The sequence below is a fragment of the Nilaparvata lugens genome, chromosome 1 (genome assembly GCF_014356525.2).
Source record: "Nilaparvata lugens isolate BPH chromosome 1, ASM1435652v1, whole genome shotgun sequence".
NCBI classification, from domain to species: Eukaryota; Metazoa; Arthropoda; class Insecta; order Hemiptera; family Delphacidae; genus Nilaparvata; species Nilaparvata lugens.
The window spans coordinates 57422740-57444971 of NC_052504.1; the positions used below are offsets into that span (position 1 = coordinate 57422740).

Genomic DNA, 22232 nt, shown 5'->3' on the forward strand with positions numbered 1-22232 from the left:
TTCATGATGCTTGTTTGTCTATTAACACTTCTTGATGTAGAAAACAGTATTTGCCAGGTCATTTCCAAAATATTTATTTATTAATGAAGACATGGATTTTATTCCAAAATATCAATCTATATGCTTGAATAAACTAATATCAGGCCGCTGTTACCAGACTAATGTGATTTTTAAAACCTCTTGACAATAACAATATATTTCCTACATTTTTGTTTCATCAACCTCTTAAAAGAGCAAGTAACAACTGTGTTACTCACTATATTCTGCAATCAAACTTTCTTTCACTGGTCTTTATAAAAAATACAGCACTGTGGATGGCATTGATTGTTTTTAGCGTGGAATTAAGATGATGATTTATTGATCCACCAAGCCTGGATTTATAAACAAAGATCAAAATATTGAACACACGTTCACTCTAATACAGACATGCAGTAATTAGTCTGATTATTCGAGAGAGAAATATCTCTAAATTCGCATTTTCTTTTCTCCCAATGTTATTTACATGTTATTTTCAAATTGATGATTAATTTGTGGTTGATGTGTTGCAGCGGTGATTCCAGCCGGTGTGAACCTGGCGTACATGTGCACTCAGATCAAGGCGGCCGTTGACCTCGAGCAGAGCAAGACTTTGTGGGTGCCCTGCACCAATGCCTGACACCGCGACATCTCTGCACATCAGATACTCATGCAGATCGTCTCTACGCTCTAAACATCAACTCTATACCTTCAGCGTTGCAGCAAGTTTCTACAATCATTGTAATTAAGTGTCGTTTTCTAGCAGCAACACAATTATTTGTTTCTACGTTCTAGGCAGTTAACAATGCAAACATCACGCAGCTGGTTTCTACTTTAGTTAATGTTTGATAACATTAACGTAGTTGGATTTTTCATTGTAATTTTGATAGTAATAGTCCGATAACTCATAGACCGGTTTCTAGGACAGCTATCAAATCTAATGAACCATTGAACCTATAGATTTCATGGCACATTAGATTTATTAAGTGTCCTAGAAACCGGCCCTATGTTCGCTACATCAACGCAAGTTGTCATTGCAAGCTGCAACGTACTTGTATGTTGAAATTATCCGACCTTCACAAACACCACCGCTAATTTTTTCCTTATTGTAAGTGACTGACATTTACAAACATGTATGTAATTGTTGTTCATTGTAATTTATATAAATTTGCAAATATACAATACAGCTGGTCTCTAGAATCTGTATTGCGTTTGCAAACGTTTATGACATTGAGACATATCTGTGTCACAAATAAAGATGCAGCTCGTTTCTACCTTGTAAATAGTATACTTCAACAAATATCAAAAAAACTATTTTCTATAACCTGAATAGAAAATTCATTCTCAAGCATTAAAGCAATTGGCTTAAAATAACCGGAATTTTTGAACATCTAAATGTAACTGTATTAAATAATTAGCTTCCCAGACAATGAGAAATGCTTCCGATTCTAAATTTTAAATAAATAGTCATCTGTAATTTACTCATTATTCGAAATTATGTCTGAGCGACTGATTTTTGCCTACTGACACATCGAACTTATCATGAAAAAGTGAGACTCATCAGTCACAGACCTAAGATCACTTAAACTAAACTGGGTTATAACTAGACGGTATTATGCAAAAAAGGACCTTGTGCCCAACCAATAATATTCTAGATAGCTAATCAATCGTCTCCTACCTAAGTTTTTCATGAACAAATACATCATACACACCACATCTGAAAACAGCATTTTGTAATTGACTCCACTAGCAAGTATTATTGATACAATTCAACTATTAATCAATCAGTATCAAGTCTGAATGAAGAAGTCTTATCGTCTACACAATGGATACATCGAATTTATTCACGAGCCTAAATGAAACGTCCTTCGACACTACTTATAAACAAAGATAATACAAAATAGGAGAGTTACCAGAAGAAATATAACTATGCTTGAATAAATGAACTTTGTACTTCTAAAATAAGATATGAATACATGAAAAACTCAATGCAAAGAGAAAATGTATAACTCAAGAAATAAATGTGGTCAACGTTAATAATTATTGATACCAAGTAATGAACAATAATGGAGAAAAGAAAAATTTATAAATTAATGAGTATAAAAAAATGAAGCAATGAGTAAATATACGATCGGCTGCAATAACATAACATCATTTCAAAGTACGTGCTTTATTGTATTTTGAAGTTCCAGTGATGTTATGAGGGTTCAACTTGTACATTGTAGTTACTGTAATTTATTAACCTTAGGTTTTCACCAATGTTATACTTTTGTGTATAAGTTCTTTGGTCTTGGAATTCATAAAAAATAGTAAATATAAAACCGGGTACAAGTAAAATTATAGACCTGACTTGTATTATAGGCCTACTTCATAACTGGAGTCTTTAGAACGTAATCTTTAAAAAAAATGTTACACCATTTCAAAGTTTGTTTTTCGTAGCATTTTGTATGCAGTTATTGATGAATGTTATGGGAGTATCAACTCCTACATTGTAATTTTATTGGAATTCTCTAACCCTAGGTTCTTACCATTGTTATACTTTCATCGTGGATTAGCAATAAGGGAGTGTCTCAAAACTGCGAGTTTCAATTTGTCTAGTGTATGAACATAACCTAAACGGGTTTTTCAATTAGATTTTAAAGGTAAAATGAAAGGTTGGGGAGTTCAGATTATTGCTTTTAATTGGCAATTTATTAATATTATTTTGAAATGTGTTGTTAATTTTATATAATAAACACAAATAACGAAAACTTGAAATACTCGCACTTTTGAGTTATTGCACCTACGAATGACACCCAGCAATAATATCATGCTCAACTTCCAGATAATCAATGATTATATTTGTCAATGTTGTTATCAAATATCATGTTGTAGTGTTTTCTATCAAGTTTAAGAATTTTTAATGATAGTATACGAAAAACATGTTGTTCAGTGTTGTAACCCGACTTAGAATTAAAATGTTTATCTGCTAGTATTGTATTTTCAGTTATTCGTGATATTTTCGTTGTTGGAAGTTTTGTTATATTGTTAAGTGTTATTTACAAAATTTAATCAAAGCTCTAACTAGAGATCAATGTCAACATTCAAGAATGTTTGAATGGTTAGATTATTCAGAAGAATCAAGTTTATATTACTTCTCAGGATTTTAACATTGTTATAATATTTGTGTTTGCAATATATTAATTTTCAAGTTTGCAGATCACTTACAAGTTTTTTTTTAAATTGAATCCAATCTCACTTGTGTCTCTTCTCTCCACTGAGATTGCTATGTTTTGTGGCAGCTAACAAAGAAAATGCAAATTGCATTCTGTCATTATTGTGAATTACCCATCATGTTTTATTTTGGTCACTCATCAGTTGTGTGGATTGTTTAGATTTCATCATTTTGACTTTTTCACGTAAATTTGGTGTTTGTAAATACATATATATTTTTTCTTCACCTTCACATAACAAGCTGATGCACCTGTTTTCAGTGTCTTTTTATTTTATTAGTTGTATTTCACTACTTGTTATTATAATAATTATGTATGATTAATGGTGTAAGGTTGAAAGTAATTATTATAAATAATAGATTTGAAACTAGATTGTAGCATTTCTATAATGATAATTAAACAATAATGGCTCGTTGCGTTATCATTGTACTGTACCATTTTTATACATAAATTTGTATCATCTAGTCTTTCGCTTTCGAATCTAGCTCTTAAATTTCTATAAATTTTGCACCAATCATCATTCATTATTGAGCTTTATTACTGTGAATTTTTTTAATAATAGAAGATGTTTTATAATTGATTTTTATCATAGTTACAAATAAATTTTGAAAATTTGTTATAGCCATGAAGATTTTTTAATCCTTGCCATTTTAGTTGTAAGAAATTCTTGATAAACCATAGTATTTTCAATGTATGAATGTATAATATTCATTTCAGGTCATTGTCATGCATTTTTCGTAAATAGATGTGAGCACATCTTATTGCTATCTTTTATGTAACCACATTTTCTTATCAACAGCAAATTTTCAATTTTACTCGTAAGATTTTTCCGAAATTTCTTTAAAAATCAAGCATTTTTGCGTTATTTAACAACATTCTTTAGACATTTGAAGGTCAAATAAAGAACCAGTTACTTAACATGAAAAATTTACTGTAAAATTTACAGAACATAAATAACAACAATATAGATAATAATCAATGTTTACAAAATTTACAATATTTCACATTCTACAATCACATTATTTACATAAAATATTACAAAAAATATATTTTACATCTACATTGAAAGAAAACAAGTTTTGTATCACTATTTTTAGTTTCACATTTCGCATTAAAACATTTCTATTTTCAAGTACCGGTATAAATTTATACATACTATCCAAATATGGAGAAGACAAAAAAATCAAAAGAATACTACATCCTACATCCTTGGATGTACCCAAGTAAAATTATACAATTTTCAAGATTTTGAAGAACTTTGTATATAATCAATTCAAGACAAAAGGTTACATGTTTTTAGAGTAGTTAGGAATAAAATTAGTAATTTTTACAGTTGATACAAGAATAATAAATAGTAAAACTATTCATAAATGAAGCCGCTTTGCTTTCAATGACATGCTTCGCAATCACTCTTTGGGCGTTTGGAATCCACCTTCAACTCAATTCAGCATCACCTTCACGCAAAATAATTTCAAGTCTGACAATTTGATATCTTGTTCATATTGCTCAAGAGCATTTTTATATTAGAAAATTCAAAACGTTTCTCAGTATTAACAATTGCAACAGAAATATACAATCATCTGAAAACATCGACTATTTGTAAATTGAATGGCATCTGATATAATAATTATTTTGAGCAGATCAATAAGGTAAAGTTGGTGGTAATAAACTTTAAGGGCCGGTCAAACTTTAAGGTCAGAAAATTAGCTTTTCAAAACGGGGCGTAGTCGCAGTTTTTATTTTCTCATTTCTATAATTGGAAACGTTTTTCCTTGACGAAATTAAATAATTCAAAATAGCTGAAACTTTACACTATTCTCTCTTTATTTTATTTTGTGTTTAATTTTCTAGTTTTCTGAAATTTAATTCAAACGTGACTGTGACAATGACTACGACTACGCCTCGTTTCGGAAAGCCAATTTTATGACTCCAGCTTTTCAAAGTCTAGAACTTAGTCAAATCCCGAGCTCGGAAACCGGCCCTTAATGAAATTTCAGTCAATCACACATAGTATTGACTACTCGAACCCATAGTGAATGGCCTCTACATTTTATTTTTGTCCAATTTATTGGACAAAACCTCCATTGTTATAAACAAACGTGAGATCGTGGACTGGCTTCATTTGTTTGTTCTCATTCAAAATCTAATGACTCTATCTCTCGAACAGCGCTCTTATTCTCCTGAAATCAATAACAATATTCAGATATTCAAGCCAAAAATAAATTTATTATAGACTTGAAAGAAAAAATCATGGAAAGTTCCATTCAGATCAGCTATACCTACAGCAAAAATTATCCTTTATCATAACAAATAGAACAAAAGTAAATATAGTAAAAGTAATTTAAGTTACTTCAGATTTATGAATGAATTTATGTATGAATGAGAGCATTATCATAACAAATAGAACAAAAGTAAATATAGTAAAAGTAATTTAAGTTACTTCAGATAAGCTATTTATGTATGAATGAGAGCATAAAGCGCTTATGTGCTATAATATTTATACATATTTATGCATGAATTTGATCTTAAAGCTCCACTTAATGCTCGAGCAAAATGCTTGCAAAAATAATTTCTGAGAGCAATAAAGAAGCTTTACACTCGATTAAAAACAATATTTTCCTACAACTACAGTATTTGCCTTACCATTATCAATGTTATAGTCAACTCAGCACTGTTAATAAAATTGTTTAACAAGTGAAACTTGTTTCGAGTAATGTACCTAGAATAACTATGGTGTATTATACATATAATAGACCTAGAATACATTCCAGGTACGTAATACATTGGTTTCAAGTGGTTATATCAGTTTTATTAATTACTATAGCATGTAGGTAACCTGTATTTTATACTGGGGAAAATGTGTTGTAAAATGCAATCTCTTATAGGCTATGTCCAGAGTTGAAAATTCACAGCAAAAAATGAGTTTGGTGTTGAACCTGTAACCTTCCATTCATGAGTCACGCATGCTACCAATAACGTACTCCTCGGATTCACTTGGATAAAGCTTTCTTTGGTTGGGCTTCTGTTGTTGAGTAAAATGTAAATCTCAAATTGAACAAATTTGTTTCAACTAATAAATTAAATTCAATTGATTAATAAAAATTGAAATAAACCTATATACATTTTTAAACTCGGTAAATTCAGAATCTTCATGTAAAATTGCAAATTAATCGGTTCATTAGTTCATAAGTGATGGATGATGCGTCATTCTTGTATCTCCTATCCAATACATGTATGAGCTATTCTCTTTATAATATTACTAGCAGAACCCGTGCTTTGCACTGGGTAAAATTTGTTGTTGAGGAATATGCAATCTCCTTATGTCCAGGAACATGAAAAATAGAATAATTATTTATAATTTAGAAGATCAATTATTGACATTCTTCTAAAAACATATTCTTACCAGCACTGACTGCATAGGGCTAAGTCTGTTGGTTGTCGTGCGCATGCGCGCGTGGACTGCGCGAGGTGAGCCTGAGTTCGCTGGGCAGATCGTAGCAGCGGCACACGCAGCAGGAGGGGAACTTGAACCAGTCGGAGAAGATGCCGCGGCAGTCGTTGCTCGGGTCGTAGGCCAGCAGCCGATGCAGCCGGTATTGCTGCTCGCACCGGCACCCCTGGCGGCAGAACATCTGCTTGTTCTCGTACCTGGCACACAGCGACACCAACTCATTAACATTCTTACTGCATTATAATTAACACAAATTAGTAGTGCTCCGCAAGGGTCTAATTAAAAACTTGACAAACTGGACCCACCGACGATCGATCAGCTGTCAGTTGCAGGTGGTTAAAAAGTTTTCTACTGACATATGCATGAAGTTTGGCTTGGAAAAGTGCAGGACACTCAGCGTAGTAAAAGGGTGGGTCTGTCAGTGACCAAGTTGTGGATGAGGACCCTGAGAACGCCTGTGAAGCAATGGGGCCAGCTTATGTGTACAAGTATTTGGGCTTCATCCAGGCTAAACGAATAGAGCAGAAAAGGGTTAAGCAGAAGATGAAAGATGTATACTTGTCCAGAGTGAGGAAGCTTTAAAAATCTCAATTGAATGCTAATAAAATGTTGAAAGCATTAAACTGCATTGACTGCATATACACATTATGCAGTGCCTGTGCTAACATACACATTTGGTGTTATCAAATGGACTGAGACTGATCTTTAGCACCTCATGAGATCGACAAGAGTTCTGCTCACCAAGTTAAGATCACATCACCCCAAGCCTGCATGGAGAGACTCATACTGCCACGGAGTAAGGGAGGTCGTGGGATCATCGACATTAGATGGACGTGGACTATTTGAGAAGCCATAATTCTGTTGCTGGGGTCTTACACTAGGATCTTGCTTTGAAGTTTTTCCTGGTGAATGAAAAACTGCCTTACTATCTTTTCCAGCCACCTCTGAACTCGAGAATGATACACACAAGATGTATTGGGGTCGCTCAGTGCTGACTGACAGGACAGTTGTGCACAACCGGCCAGACATTATCCTCATGGACAAGACATCCAGGGAGACTATTTTGATCTATGTTGACATACCATGTTGCCACAACTTGGAACAATACGGTATTAAAGCGAGAAAATATCCAAGTATCTTCCCCTGGCTGCTGAGATCAAGGATGTCTGGAAGCAGGAGAAAGTTTTCAACAAAAGGATTCAGCAAATCTCAGTCGCCATGATGTCTCAGAGAGGGCGAAATATGGGATCCAGAAGGCAATAAGTTGTACTCAGCACATATCAATGATTAGATCCTTTTTGGATATGACAGATTAAAGATGTACCAAGTCTTGCCAATGGCCGACTTTGGTTGCAATAAAAAATACTCACTTTGAAAGTGATGATATAAGTAAATAATAATAATTGATCTTTCAAATAATACAGGAGGTGAAAGTAATGTTCATAGTGAAGTGATATCAATGCGATTGATTATTGCTCTTTGTATGCAGTCGTAAGAAAATGTAAGAGTCTACTCACACTTACGCGACTCAGGTCGAGAAGAGACTCGACTCTAGTCGAGAGCATGTGTTGACACTCAGACCAGTCGATTCTAGTCTCCGCGACTGTCACCATTTGAAAACAAATGCTCTCGACTAGAGTCGAGTCTCTTCATTCATTCTTTATTCATTTATTCAGAATAAAATGATTCTAGTCTCCGCGACTGTCACCATTTGAAAACACATGCTCTCGACTAGAGTCGAGTCTCTTCTCGACCTGAGTCGCGTAAGTTGATCCTAATATTTTCAAATTTCAAAATTAGGTGAAAACTAAATTATTGGGAAAAAATAATTTTTTGGCTGAGGGTGATGCCCACATGAGCTCTAGGCTTGTGCATGGGTCCACTAATATGGAGGCAGATGATAATGGGAGATGAATGGACCTACAGTTCTAGGTGGGTCCGAACCACCGGGAAGCGATTTAACAACTCATCAATCCAAAATTACTCTTTAAATATTTCATGAGCTGCTCCTGTTTCCTTCACACTACACACTTTCCTTCACATTATTGGCAAACTTTTTGTAAGGCCAATTCCAATTTTTAATTTGAATGTTTTTCAAATACAAATTTTCAATATACAGATAATATAAAGAGTGTAATATACAATGAAATCTTGTTTAGGCTAATAGAGTACTGGTGTTTAGAAGCACTAATATGGATAGGAGGTGCATTCTGTGTTGTGGGGTATCTTCCAACAGGATAAAACATTTAGTGATAATAGGCTACTAACGTGCAGCGTTCCCAGTGCACATACTGCTCGAAGGGGTAGAGATTGAGCAGTGCCAGCACTTCACCTCTGGTGTTATTCGCCCAGAACGGAGCCACCACTTCCTCTTTCACCGGGCACGCATTCCTACAAAACAAACAACCTGATTTCAAATTGAATCATCCACTACGTTTAAAATGACAATAATATAAGATATAGGACATAAATCTGGATGAAAATAATCTACATGAATTCAACTGACGATAGAGGCTGCCAATATTTCATTTAATTAATTTAAAATCAAGTTATTCAAGGTCGTGGACCCATTTTTATTACATATAAAGAACAATCCATAAGGAAAAATGTTTATACTAACGAAAAGAGGACCATTAAGGCGTTTTTCCTCATCATCAATCTATACACCTTTTTAATTTGTATTTAAGAAAGTATCAATAAAATGTACATTGAGAATAGTCATTAATATTTGAGAAAATCTCTGATTTAAATGAAATCAGCCAATTGTATTTGAGAAGGCATCAATTCAACTTAAGATTTCTCTAATTGAAAATATGTCAATTGTGATCAAGAAATCAAATTAAAACCCCAGCTCAACTTATGCATGAATTAAACATAATAATTATAAATAGGATTGCTTTCCGCTAAAATTAGTGCAGGCCCCTGGGGCCTGTTTCATAAAAACTTAGAAGTCCTGTAATACAGGAACAGCTGATTTTATCGGCTATATTGAGCATGTAATTGGAATAGTGATTCTCCTGTATTACAGGACTTGTAACTTTTATGAAACAGGCCCCTGGGGCCTGTTTCATGGAAACTTAGAAGTCCTGTAATACAGGAACAGCTGATTTTATCGGCTATATTGAGCATGTAATTGGAATGGTGATTCTCTTGTATTACGTGACTTATAAGTTTTATGAACGGCTGCCTAAAAAGCAGTCTTAGGTCATGTCAGAGGCCCTGAAATTGATCAGTTGCGACCTGAAAACTCTGACACCAGACCTGAGCCAGCCAGGTTACTCGATATTATTATTATTATTTAGTTTTATGAAACAGGGCCCTGGTTGATAGAATTAGTGATAAGGTGGAAAACATGACGTTAGTAAAGTGGATTATTTTCTCATTCTAAAGCTACGTTTACACCGGAGTTAATAACACAAGTTTTCAACATTTTTGTTATCAACTGATGTTAATTACAAAAGTTAATAACATCATGTTGAGTTGCGTTTACACCGGAGTTGATAACATGAGTTATTAATAAAAAGTTGTCAACTTGACTGAATCGACAAAAATTCTCTTGAAAAAAGTTGATAACTCGTGTTTTCAACAGAAAATTCCTTGTTATTAACAAGATTTATGTTATCCATCGAGAGTCGGTAACTCTTGTTAATAACAGGTTACTATCTTCCCCGCAACCCCCTCGCCCAGCATCCCTACCCTACAACTACAGCTGTTCCCTAATAATTACAGCTGCAGACAAAACACGTGACAAAGTTATTAACAAAAGTTGATAACAAAACTAGCAGCCAAAAGAAAATGTTATTAACTTATGTTGAAAACTTTTGTTTTAAACTCTGGTGTAAACGCATTATAATTTATTTACATTCGATCAGATGAAGACCATTATTTTAATGATCACACACATGTTTCAATTCAAATTTGAAGACAATTTTTGCTTTTTATTCCGGCTGTTATATCATATGAATCAAAGACCTTAAAGATGCATAGACTCACATGCAACGCTAGTGTACTACTTGGAATTGAAATCGGCCATTGAGGGGGCAACCTATAAGATTATTACATACCAATGCATTTGTAATCTATAATATTACAAATATATATGTATAATATCTCGTGCTAAAATACCCCAATGGCGGCTTTCAATTTCAAGTAAGAGCTATCAATGAGAAAGCATAGGCATTAAGGGTCTCTATCTCTTTAAGGTCTTTGATATAATAATAATAATAATTTATTTGCCAAAAACAAAATTACATTATAAAACTTAATATAATTTGAATTATACAATACAATTCGAATAATTTAAGTTTTTTACAATAGAAGAAAATAAATATTACTTGTTGGCACAGCCGGCAAGGAAAATCTGAGCGCCTGCTGCGAGTTCAAAAGCTGAAAATTAACTATTACATTCGTGGAGACAAATAAAGAATAAAAAATATAATAAGAATTTCGGTTTTAAGACAGAGTACAATTGATGAATATTCTGTGATTTTACATAATTGTGGTTGTTATACATATATATTTGGTTATTAGAATTTATACTTTAGGTAATGAGAAGTTAATGTGCTGTTAAGTCCAGTGATTTATTTCGTTTAAAAGAGTTTTTGTGATTTTATTACTGATGAATTTGAAAGGAATTTTATTAGAAAGTAGAATAGTCTCGTTAAATGAAATCATATGGAAGTCAATTATATTGATAACAAGATCTTGTTAATAACAAGGAGTTTTCTGTTAGAAACATGAGTTATCAACTTTTGTCAAGAGAATTTTCAACGATTCAGTCAAGTTAATAATTTTTTGTTAATAACTCGTGTTATTAACTCCGGTGTAAACACAGCTTAAATCATCTATAACGTACTATTTACATTTGACTTTTTTCAATTATTTACAAGTCACTAATCATTCCGATTATTCAGTTTCTAGATGATTGATAATTGGGATAGCAGTCGAAAGTAGTTATAATTTTCTAAATAAATAAGTGGTTGCACAATAAATTACACGTTTTTTATATTCTAAAGCTGCGTTTACACCGGAGTTAATAACACAAGTTTTCAATATCAACTCATAATATCATCACAAAACATCAAAATACTGATTTTTTCAAATCTCAGAATAAAAAAATACCAAAATCTCAATAATACTCAAATCTGAAAGTTCCAAAATCCCGGATTCCAAAACATGAAAATTAGCTAAAAATCCGAAATTTACAAAACCCTTTACAAAATTTCAAAATCGTGAGAACACCAAAATCTGGAAATACCCAAATCTAAAATGCAGAACCCGAAAAACAGCAAACAATCGTACACTCCTCTGAGCTTGTAGACAGGTGACTCTTCGGTGGTCTGCTGGTTCTTCTTGTCGAACAGCTGGTGCGTGAAGAGGTCGTGCTGCGACGAGCTGAGGTTGGGGGTGGTGGTGGCGGCCCCGTCCTCCCCGCCGGGCGTCGCCGTAGTCGTCTCATCGACGTCGGCGCCTTCTGTCGTCACAAACGCTTCGGCATCGTCGTCCGCAACCTCAATGTCGTCCGCCGCTGGTGGCTCTGCGCCCGTTGTGCCGATCGGTTCCTGCTCACACAAAATTAAATCAATTATTGCTTCAAGGTTTAGAATGAAATCTGAAAAATGTTTCCACAAATGTAGAAGAACCTAACAAATTCAAACTTTAAAGAATATTGATATTCCTGCAATATGAATAAACATTGTTATCCTGCACTGTTATCCAACATTCTTATTGTCTACTCATTTACAAAAATTTCCAGATAAAAAATAATCAAGCTTAACACTCTTGACTTCTTCAATTTCCATATTAAGTTGAGAATATTGATCCAAGGAAACATCCTACTAATATCCAAACCAACGATAATTATTTGAAAAATTTGAATTAAAATTAAATATTCAATAATAAGTGTTTATTAGTAATTAGGATTATCTATTTCTTTTTAAAAATACCGTAACTAAGTGGTATAACTATTATAGTTTTTGTATTCGAAACATATAAATTTGGAAATATGGGTTGTATAAATATTTTTGGACTGAGAATTTTGTGAGAGTGAAAACCTAAAAGACATAGACTGAGGGTGTGATCACATTGAATGCGTATATTCACAAGTGCGAGCTTGGCTATGCATGCCCAAGTGTGCAGATGAGAATCAAAATCTGAAAAGAGCAATGGAAACACTCGTACAGAAAGCTTGCACTTGCTACTTTAGTTCAGTTTGAGCAGCAACATGCAAGTCACAACGTGTATCAATTGCACTTTTCAAAATTTGTTTTTTGGCTCATGTATGATTCGACGTGCACTTGCACATAAACCCATCCCACCCTAACCCTATGATTATGTTCTATCATAGAGAAACAATAGCGTAAGTAGATATCCCATGGTATAGGGCGTTTATGTCGCAACTATTGATGTTATCTCAAGCTGATTACTGTTGATTATTGTCGAATTTTACTGTTTTGTTTGGGGTGAGAGTGTATGAACGGCACAATATGAGAGACTACCAGTGTCACACAGCTTCACGGGAAAGAATTACATGAACTATGAGCTTCAGATAACAGTAAGAGTTGCGACATAAACGCCCTATACCATGGGATATCTACTTATGCTATTGTTTCTCTATGGTTCTATCTTTGCAAACAGAAAAGTGAAATAAATAAGGAAGAATACCTGTGAGGTAGGAGCTGTAGCCAGGGTGCTTGTACTGGTGGTGCTAGCCGTTGTTGTTGTTGTTGTTGTGGTGGTGGTGGTGGTGGTGGGACTACTGGTGGTTGTTGTTGTCGTTGTTGTTGGCAACGTCCTGTGAGTGTGATGCGGATTCGGATTGTGATGATGGTTGTAGTGCAGGTCACTATTGTCTCCGCGTCGTTTGGACGGCTGCGGCTAAAACAATTAATAGAGAATGATTAGTATTGATATACCCTAGGGAACTATCATAAATTAGAATTGAACAAAAAATCCGTTTTAAATTTAGAACCCCATTACACAGTTATATTATGTAGCACGAGATTGAGATCTCATACTAGATAGCAAGTAGATAATGACACTACATACATATGTGGGCTGATTTTACACCGTCTTATGTAGTATGATATATTATGAGGAGATATAAACCTAATACAATATTTTACTTGTGTTTTGCTGATGAACTTCCCAAACAATCCTAATTTTATACGAGTATATGCAATATTATTTACTAATTATTTATTCATTATTATCTATTGATTGAGTTTTTTGGAGAGAATAAGATGTGACATTCCATTACTTCAACTTTGTTCTAGACAAGATATTTGACCAGGAGATCTTCGACTGAATATGATGACAATGATCAACTAAATTGCATAGTGACTTCCAAAATACTACTCACAGACACAACAGACTCCGTCATGGGGCCCTCAGAATAAAATACATCACATATCAATAAAACTTAATAATGCCTCTCCTGACAACTTTGAGCAGAAAGCATTCCTTAAATTGCAAAAAATTGACAGATATATTAGTTAGCCTTAAAAGTATGAAGTAAGAATTTTTATATTGAGTAAAGAAAAGTTATTTAGTGTGTTTCTGTGTAATATTGTATAAACCAGCCTTAAAAGCCTTAGTGCGTATTTTTATATTGAGTAAAGAAATGTTATTTAGTGTGTGTTCTGTGTAATCCTATAGGCTACTATTAAACGAGCAATTTCTGTTTAAATGTTTAGATGTTTATATGTTTGTATTTTACCTTTCGTCGTCTGTTGATGATGGAAGTGAGTGAGCGAGTCCATGTGGGACTGAGTCAAAATTATGACTCAGCTGTTTAACTTTTGTAATCATTCAATCAGGTACTTAGTGCCGGTTGCAGAAAATCCGGGTTATTTTCAATCCTGACTAATTCCAGTAGATCCATCTTTTTGAAATGGTCTTCTCTGATTTGGTTTACGTGAAATTAATCAGGATTAAAATTCAACCGGCTTTTGTGCAATCAGGCCTTTGTGAGGGAAATGTTTACATTCCTCTGGGAATTAATCTCAATTTACTGTGATAAGATAGAACATTTCTGTATAAACTATTAATGTTATTATAATTTCTTTTTATGCTATTGCACTCCAGAGCAAAGCTCGGTACCCGATATTATTGTATAAACCAGCAAGCAAATCTAGTTTATTGATAGCTATATGCATTATATAGGCTAATTATCACAGCTTGTACAAAGTTTGAATAAATCTAGAGCTAATTTAGTTTCAAGACTTCCAAAATTCTTTTCCATAGAACTTTGAAACAAACATGCCATTTATTTTGAAAATTGTATTAACCATTGCGTAAATTATTTATAAAGGTGAATTACTAAATATATTGTAATGGTCCAACCGTATTGTACAATCTATATAATATCGATTTTATTAAGTGATAAGATAGTAGCGTGGTCACGGAAAAAAACACTTCAAATCAATTCAACATTTTTTATCCACAACAAAAACAAATGAGGGTCCTGCCAAACCCGAAGGTTTTTCGGCGGGTGCCCAGTTACAGAAAATTTTAAAAGTTACAAGAACTTTCCCAAATTTTATTTTTACATAGTTTTTGTACTGGCCTTACTTGATAGTTCTTGAGCGCGGGGTCGTGGTAGGCCCAGCCAGGCTCACTCTGGTAGTCGACGTCGTTGGACTCAATCTCGGAACGCAGCACCGAGATGTGGCGCTCGTCCCCGTACATGCGTCGCATCAACCCGTGGTTCTCGAACACAAACCGCCGTACGGCTCGCCTAAACAACATTCAACATTCAATTTGAACCATTCTAACACTCAAAAATAAACACAAATCAATACACTACAATAAGCAGTATTGTCAAGTATTTATTGTCAATACATTATTTCTTTTCAATTTTCGCAACGAGTTGGCGATTTGTGGCTGACTGAAGCTATAGACAGGGGAAGATGGTCAAACATCATTGACAGACTCTGAATTGGAAAGTGTAAAATGTTACAGTGTAATGTAAATTAATGTATTTGTTGCCAAACACATATACCTCATGAGAGAGGCTTTTGTTCCTTTAAGAATGTAAATAAATCTATATTATTATTATTACTATCACTATTTTATTTCTTTTTACCTCGGAAATGTAATATGTTATTGCAAGCATATCAGTTTCATGAATTATTATTTCTTACAAAACTTGAATCTATTCTACCTTTCACCGGTTTATTTCAATATTCTATTCATAGCTACGAATATTCCCTGGTGATGTGTCTATGTGGTTGTTTGAGTTTGTCTGATAATTCCAACATTTTGTTTCTTTTTTGCTCTTCATTCAAATTAAAAACATGTTTTTAAATTGTGTGACAAATATTATTTTGTTTTGAAAACTAAATTTGATAAGATCGATTATTATTTTCTTTACAATAAATAACAGTATTATTCACCAAGTCTTATTACAACCATTTCTGATTTTTATTTCTCATTATTACCATCTCTTATTATTTACAAGTACACTGTATCTCCTTTTCCTATCAAATTTTGGCGCTCAATCGCTTGATGTAGAACTTTAGCTTTATATAAAACATCTAAGTATGTGCATTAATAAAGTCAAAAACTCTTCCACTCCATATATTTCAATCTCCTTCGAATTACATTGCTCCCAGAATAGATATTGTAGTATGCCATAGAAAGTTTCCACACATGAGAAGTAAACTCATGAACTGTTACCTGAACATCTCACCACTCGCAACATCAAAATATCGAGTATACTTCAGTAGATTAAATCAATAAATAATGTATTTCACCTTATTTCTGTTTTTGATTTTTATTGCCATCATGCTCATTGATATACATATATTACACAGCTTGAAAGTACAAAGGCATAAATTATCTCTCACTCATCGATGTGAATGCTAAACTATAGCGATAAATCTATAGATAATAAAAGTAGGTACCGTACGATATACAATTATAATTTTCGAACTGTTTTGTTACTCGTCGCCAGCACACAAACCAATAAGGTTTTGCTGGTAACGCCGACCAATCTGGAGAAATTTAACATTATATTTGTTGTACTTTTAAGGATTTTTTATATATTATGTATTGTTTTTGTGTATTATTTTGAAGCAATAAAAGAATTTGAATTTTATGAATAGCATCGTCATGCTATTTAGTAAAATAAGTAGGCAACCATACATCAATAAAACCTTATCCTAGTGTCCAATAATGATATTTAATTGAATTGATTGCTAGTACTGACCATGGATAAGCGGTGCCGGGTACAGTGCACCAGTTGCGCGTGCGGAAGTCGCAGGGCAGGTCGAAGCGGCTCTTGGCCGAGCGGTAGGGCTTGGCGCACGTCGGGTATCCCTCATACCCATAGCCCCAAACGCACCAAACACTCAACACTAGCTGCAAACAAAAATCAACTCATTTTAGAAAATTTAATCTCATTCACTAGTTCACTATGATATATTTCTAATTTAATGTCGCCAATTTTCTGTAAAATAAAATCAGCCGGCAACATCTCAACGTGTTGTACATGACTAATAATGTGTATTTTCATAATTAGCATTACATGCTGAAACTTTCACTTTCATTGAAACTGTGAAAGGTGCTAAATGAGTATCACTTGCATCACAATGTTGACACATTCACACAAAACTTTTCTAGTGAGTTTGATAATGTGTGTTTCCATTGTTCATTCCATCGAAAGTGTCACTTTATCTAAATGTGTTTAAATGTTTACAAACAATTTATTATGAAAAAGTATGCGATAGCAGATAGGTAATAATTTCGCAATTTCGCATAGGTCTATGTGAAAAATGGAACATTGAATAAACCTAAAAAACTTGAAATAAACCTGATTTGTTTTGTTGAAGATTTTCACAAATACAAAAAAAATACATTTTGTTATTAGTTGACTGACAGAAATCAAACTTTTTCCAAATAAGTGTAGGTTCAAAACACATCATAACAAAAAGAGAGCAAATCTTATTATTTGAAAGATTAAATTGGCTTTGTTACCTTTTACTCATTGTATTATTAGATGAACAGCTCAATTTATTTGATACACGTTTATTTTGTTTCATTTATGGTCAATTAGACCATAGTCAAAATTTGATAACTCGTTCAAATATACAACTGTTCCACCAACCTCGGGATTGATCAAAACTCCGTCGGTCAGATCTGAACATGGTCAACTCTTGTAGCTGTAGTTTTCTGAAGTTGGCGAACATGTTTGCTGGCTTGCTATTGGCTACATCTGATTTTGATGGATAAACATTACTGAGATATTGCAATAATTATTCATATGCTAATTAATTGATAATTATTATTAAACAAAAATACAAATTAAATGGTGTAATATAGTAAATATGGTAGCACCCCATGATACTTAATATCAGTTTTGCTGCTCATATTCAGAGGGTAATTTGCGCTGAATGCCCTTTTTACTTTCCTTGCCCTATTACCAAAGGTGAGGAAAGTATTGCTTTCCGAAAAAATTAAGGTACCCCAATTTCTACATTTCTATACGTTTCAAGGTCCCCTGAGTCCGAAAAAGTGGTTTTTGGGTATTGGTGTGTGTGTGTGTGTGTGTGTGTGTTGTGTGTGTGTGTGTGTGTGTGTGTGTGTGTGTGTGTGTGTGTGTGTGTGTGTGTGTGCGTCTGTGTGTGTGTATGAGTGTATGTGTGTGTGTATATGAGTGTATGTGTGTGTGTGTGTGTGAGTGTGAGTGTGAGTGTGTGTGTGTGTGTGTGTGTGTGTGGTGTGTGTGTGTGTGTGTGTGCGCGCGTCTGTGTACACGATATCTCATCTCCCAATTAACGGAATGACTTGAAATTTGGAACTTAAGGTCCTTACAATTTAAGGATCCGACACGAACAATTTCGATCAAATGCAATTCAAGATGGCGGCTAAAATGGCGAAAATGTTGTCAAAAAAAGGTTTTTTCGCAATTTTCTCGAAAACGGCTCCAACGATTTTGATTAAAGTTATACTCGAGATAGTCATCGATAAGCTCTATCAACTGCCACAAGTCCCATATGTGTAAAAATTTCAGGAGCTCAACCTCATCTATGCAAAGTTTGATTTTAGATTCTCAGTTATCAGGCTTTAGATACAATTTAAACAAAAAAAATCGAGTGGAGGAGATTGAGCATAAAAATCTCTACAATTAATGTTGAGTAACATTTTCACCTAAAATTGAAATTAAGCTCGAAATTCGAGAAAATGTGATTATCCAATTGCAAACTGTTGGCATCTGTTGATTCTATTAAATCATTCACTATGAAGAGATATCAGGCTTAGATCTTTGTTTATAAGTAGACTTGTGATGCGCGTGAAAACTAGCGTCAGGTTATCAATATTCTAATAACGGCAAGGAAATTTGTGTGAGTGCGCCACACCAGATTTTTACTTTACCGACAGGCCGTCAAAAAATCAGATTACTGTATTTTTTCTGTAATTACTGAACTGATTTTTTTTCATATTCATAATTTCGGGGCGGGCCCTCTAGGCATCCTTCTTATATACGCCTCTGGCACAGACGTTCTGTATAGTCACACATCTATAATAATAATATTTCAAATATGAATTGAATACTCTCGTATAAAGAGATTTACAAATCACCATCAATTTTGACAATTTTTTATGAACAAAAGAGCATTCCAATTCTAATGAGATACATTGGTTGATGTAAGGATTGAATAACATAAGCCTACTGTCTAATAAAAGAGTAAATCAAATCTTTTTCAAAATCTTCCTTTATTTTCTATATTATAATAATTTGCCAATTAATATACTCCGAGAACGAACCTAATGAATAACTTACTAAATCAATCTCACTGAAAATTTTGAAATTTTTCATTGCTTCAAAAGCATAAACCACAAACAAGCAAGGAAATTGATCGAACCAGTCTTTTGTCCGTGTTCAAATAATTTGATCGCCCGTTCGGCGGCAGTCAAACTTAACCATTGGTTTGACCGTGGTCAAACCTAACTGGTGTTGGTGGAACGAATTATTTTTGATTTGACCATATGATAGACTTAAAACCATGTTAAAATGCCTTGACCAAGGTTGGTGAAACGGGACATTATTTAGTTTTGATTTCAAATCAAAGTAATTGAAATAATTATGATTTATTCAGTGTAGATACGAACTGATTAAAATATATTAAGGTGCGTACAGATACACGCGCCTCGAACATGAGCAATTCACTTTTGATCAGCTGACTATATCTGTATTTTTACAGTAACGGTAAGATACAGATATAAAAAGCTTGGCATCAGCTGATTAAGAGTGAATTACTCATGTTCGCGGCGCGTAAATCTGTATGCACCTTTAGAAACCTTCAATAATATTAGCCTACTTATGAAAACTATTTCTTACTCTCATGTTAACCCAAATTGACTTGAGAGTGGAAGATATTGGGAAAACGAATTAAATTTACTCTAAATTCAAACAATAACAATCACAACGGGTCTTTTAAAGTGCTTTTTATTTTCTAACTTCACTGGCTTTATCAATTTCACTTATTAGTGAACAGAAGATGGATAACACAGTTCACTGTTGAGTGTTGACAATTTTCTTAAAATGGTATCTTGATAATTTTTTAAGTAAATGAGAATACAAAACATGAATCACATGAAGTACCGGTAGCATGCATACTCAAACTAATATCATATATTAACCGGTTTCATGACTCATCAACAGGGATCGCTTTCACACATCTACAAATATGTCTTCCCAGTGATCATCAATGATCGAACTTGAATGGCTTCAACCAATGGGTAAGTTTTCAAAACACGCTACTCTAAATCTGAATAATTAACCATCAGAATAAGGCCGTCCCCTCAACCGGTTCACGACAAGTGCTAGCCTGCAGTAGAACTGGTAGATATGACATGTAAATCGAAAAAAATCAAGATGTACTGAAGTACATCTGCATTTGAATATGTGAAAGTTATTCGATAAGTGAAATATATTAGTTTCAGTGACATGCCTATGAACTCTCTCCTCTCGAGTGCATTGGTCGGTGTGTAATAATAGAAAATTATTTATTTGATACAATTCATGTTGCTAAGAACAGTAAGCACAATGCTTATAAACTACCTATATTACTCATTGATTCTACCAAGATTTACAAAATGGAAAGAGAAGACAGACCCTTACTATCTTTATTTCCTGTTGAATTAATATTCTTGATAACTTACATTGAGTTCAAATCTTATAAATCACTAGTAATGATATCAGTTGCTGTTATGCTATTGAGGTGAAAATATACAGATTATCAATAGAAAACAAAGTGGAACTTGCAAACGTAATTAATAGGGGAGTAATAATTGAACGCAAGTAATAAGGAAAAATAAATAGAGGAAGGAAAAATTAAAAGTGAATTATAGATACAAGAGAGAATGAGAAAATCGTAGGGTTCCAATCAAAATAGAATTCAATTCCATATTCATGGAAGAGGCTACCCATGTATATCCTGTCCATTAAAACTTATAAGCTTAAAATATAAAATATATTATAATTTCTTTGATCCGAGTAATGAATTAATTCAATTATTTGATAGGAGTAACTGTTTTTAGATAAGTCGTTTTATTAAACTAAAATACCGTACACGGAAATACAAATTAATAAAAGATCGTACCGTACTTGTTTATATTGACAAAAGAATAGAATTAATTTAGAATGGTAGAGAAAAAATGAAACTAGTACATAAGCTAATTTTCTAATGAGAATTGAAATTTGCAATCAGCTCATAGTTGAGTTTAAAAGTGAACTTTATATAATATTATAGTTTAACTTGGTGTACGGTAAATCCAAAACATGTTTTGTCTATAAAAATATAAATCAATGGGCATTAGTTGAATCATTTGGAAAAACGTTAAAATCGGTATAAGCTTACAGTTGAAACTTCTTATTTATCGAGTTGATATACTAGCCTACATTTTTAATAATAAATTCCATTCCTACTATACATACATGCTATGTTAAATAACCTGAAAATAGTTACATTCATATTAATTTCTTATGCACGCAGTGAATCTTCTAATTGGGAAAATTCACCTGATTACATTATATTATGAACTCAATTTAATTACGGTAGGCCAATGTTTGTTCCAAATGAAATAACGGTAACGTGCGAAGATGGGAAAACAGAGAACAAAGCTTGTAAGAATATATGCCTAACTGCATTAAAACAGCTCTACTTCACCAACCTATACAAAACGGCATTTATCGTCTAGATTCTGAAGTCTGTTAGCAGTTCCACTTAGAATGCACTCTCGTGTACACTTCTCAGAATTCCCCGTCTTGCTTCTTCATACTTTCTTCATCATAGTTGACTAGTAGTTCTGTGAACAGTAGACCTCACGCAGTATTCTCATCCACAAGTACCTGATTGAAACTATAGACCAGAGACCTTATGGAAATACAGCAATAGACTGGCTTCTCCACACATATGTGTAATCACTTGTCAGCTGATTTATGATGAATAATTCTATAGACTGATTTTTACTCTAATATTGGCGTATGAAGGAGGCTCCTTTTCCTTTTATTATCCTTGAAATGAAAAAAATTCAAAAACCTTGTATAT

The 22232-nt window shown here is 33.5% G+C and overlaps 2 protein-coding genes across 2 annotated transcripts in view; one reads left to right on the top strand and one right to left on the bottom strand.

The window, feature by feature from the left end:
* LOC111054918 (disks large homolog 5) overlaps positions 1-3844 on the top strand; it is a 105454-nt gene extending 101610 nt beyond the window's left edge. The window contains exon 29 of the mRNA XM_039437708.1: positions 549-3844. Within this exon, the coding sequence (XP_039293642.1) occupies positions 549-655 (107 nt within the window). The 3' untranslated portion in view covers positions 656-3844. The remainder of the gene's footprint in view (positions 1-548) is intronic.
* A 297-nt stretch (positions 3845-4141) lies between these two features.
* LOC111054919 (protein spaetzle 4) overlaps positions 4142-22232 on the bottom strand; it is a 37590-nt gene continuing 19499 nt past the window's right edge. The window contains exons 2-8 of the mRNA XM_022342046.2: positions 16889-17040; positions 15250-15415; positions 13342-13554; positions 11980-12239; positions 8947-9069; positions 6631-6875; positions 4142-5407 (exon numbers count right to left, since the gene is read on the bottom strand). Of these exons, the coding sequence (XP_022197738.2) occupies positions 6650-6875; positions 8947-9069; positions 11980-12239; positions 13342-13554; positions 15250-15415; positions 16889-17040 (1140 nt within the window). The 3' untranslated portion in view covers positions 4142-5407; positions 6631-6649. The remainder of the gene's footprint in view (positions 5408-6630; positions 6876-8946; positions 9070-11979; positions 12240-13341; positions 13555-15249; positions 15416-16888; positions 17041-22232) is intronic.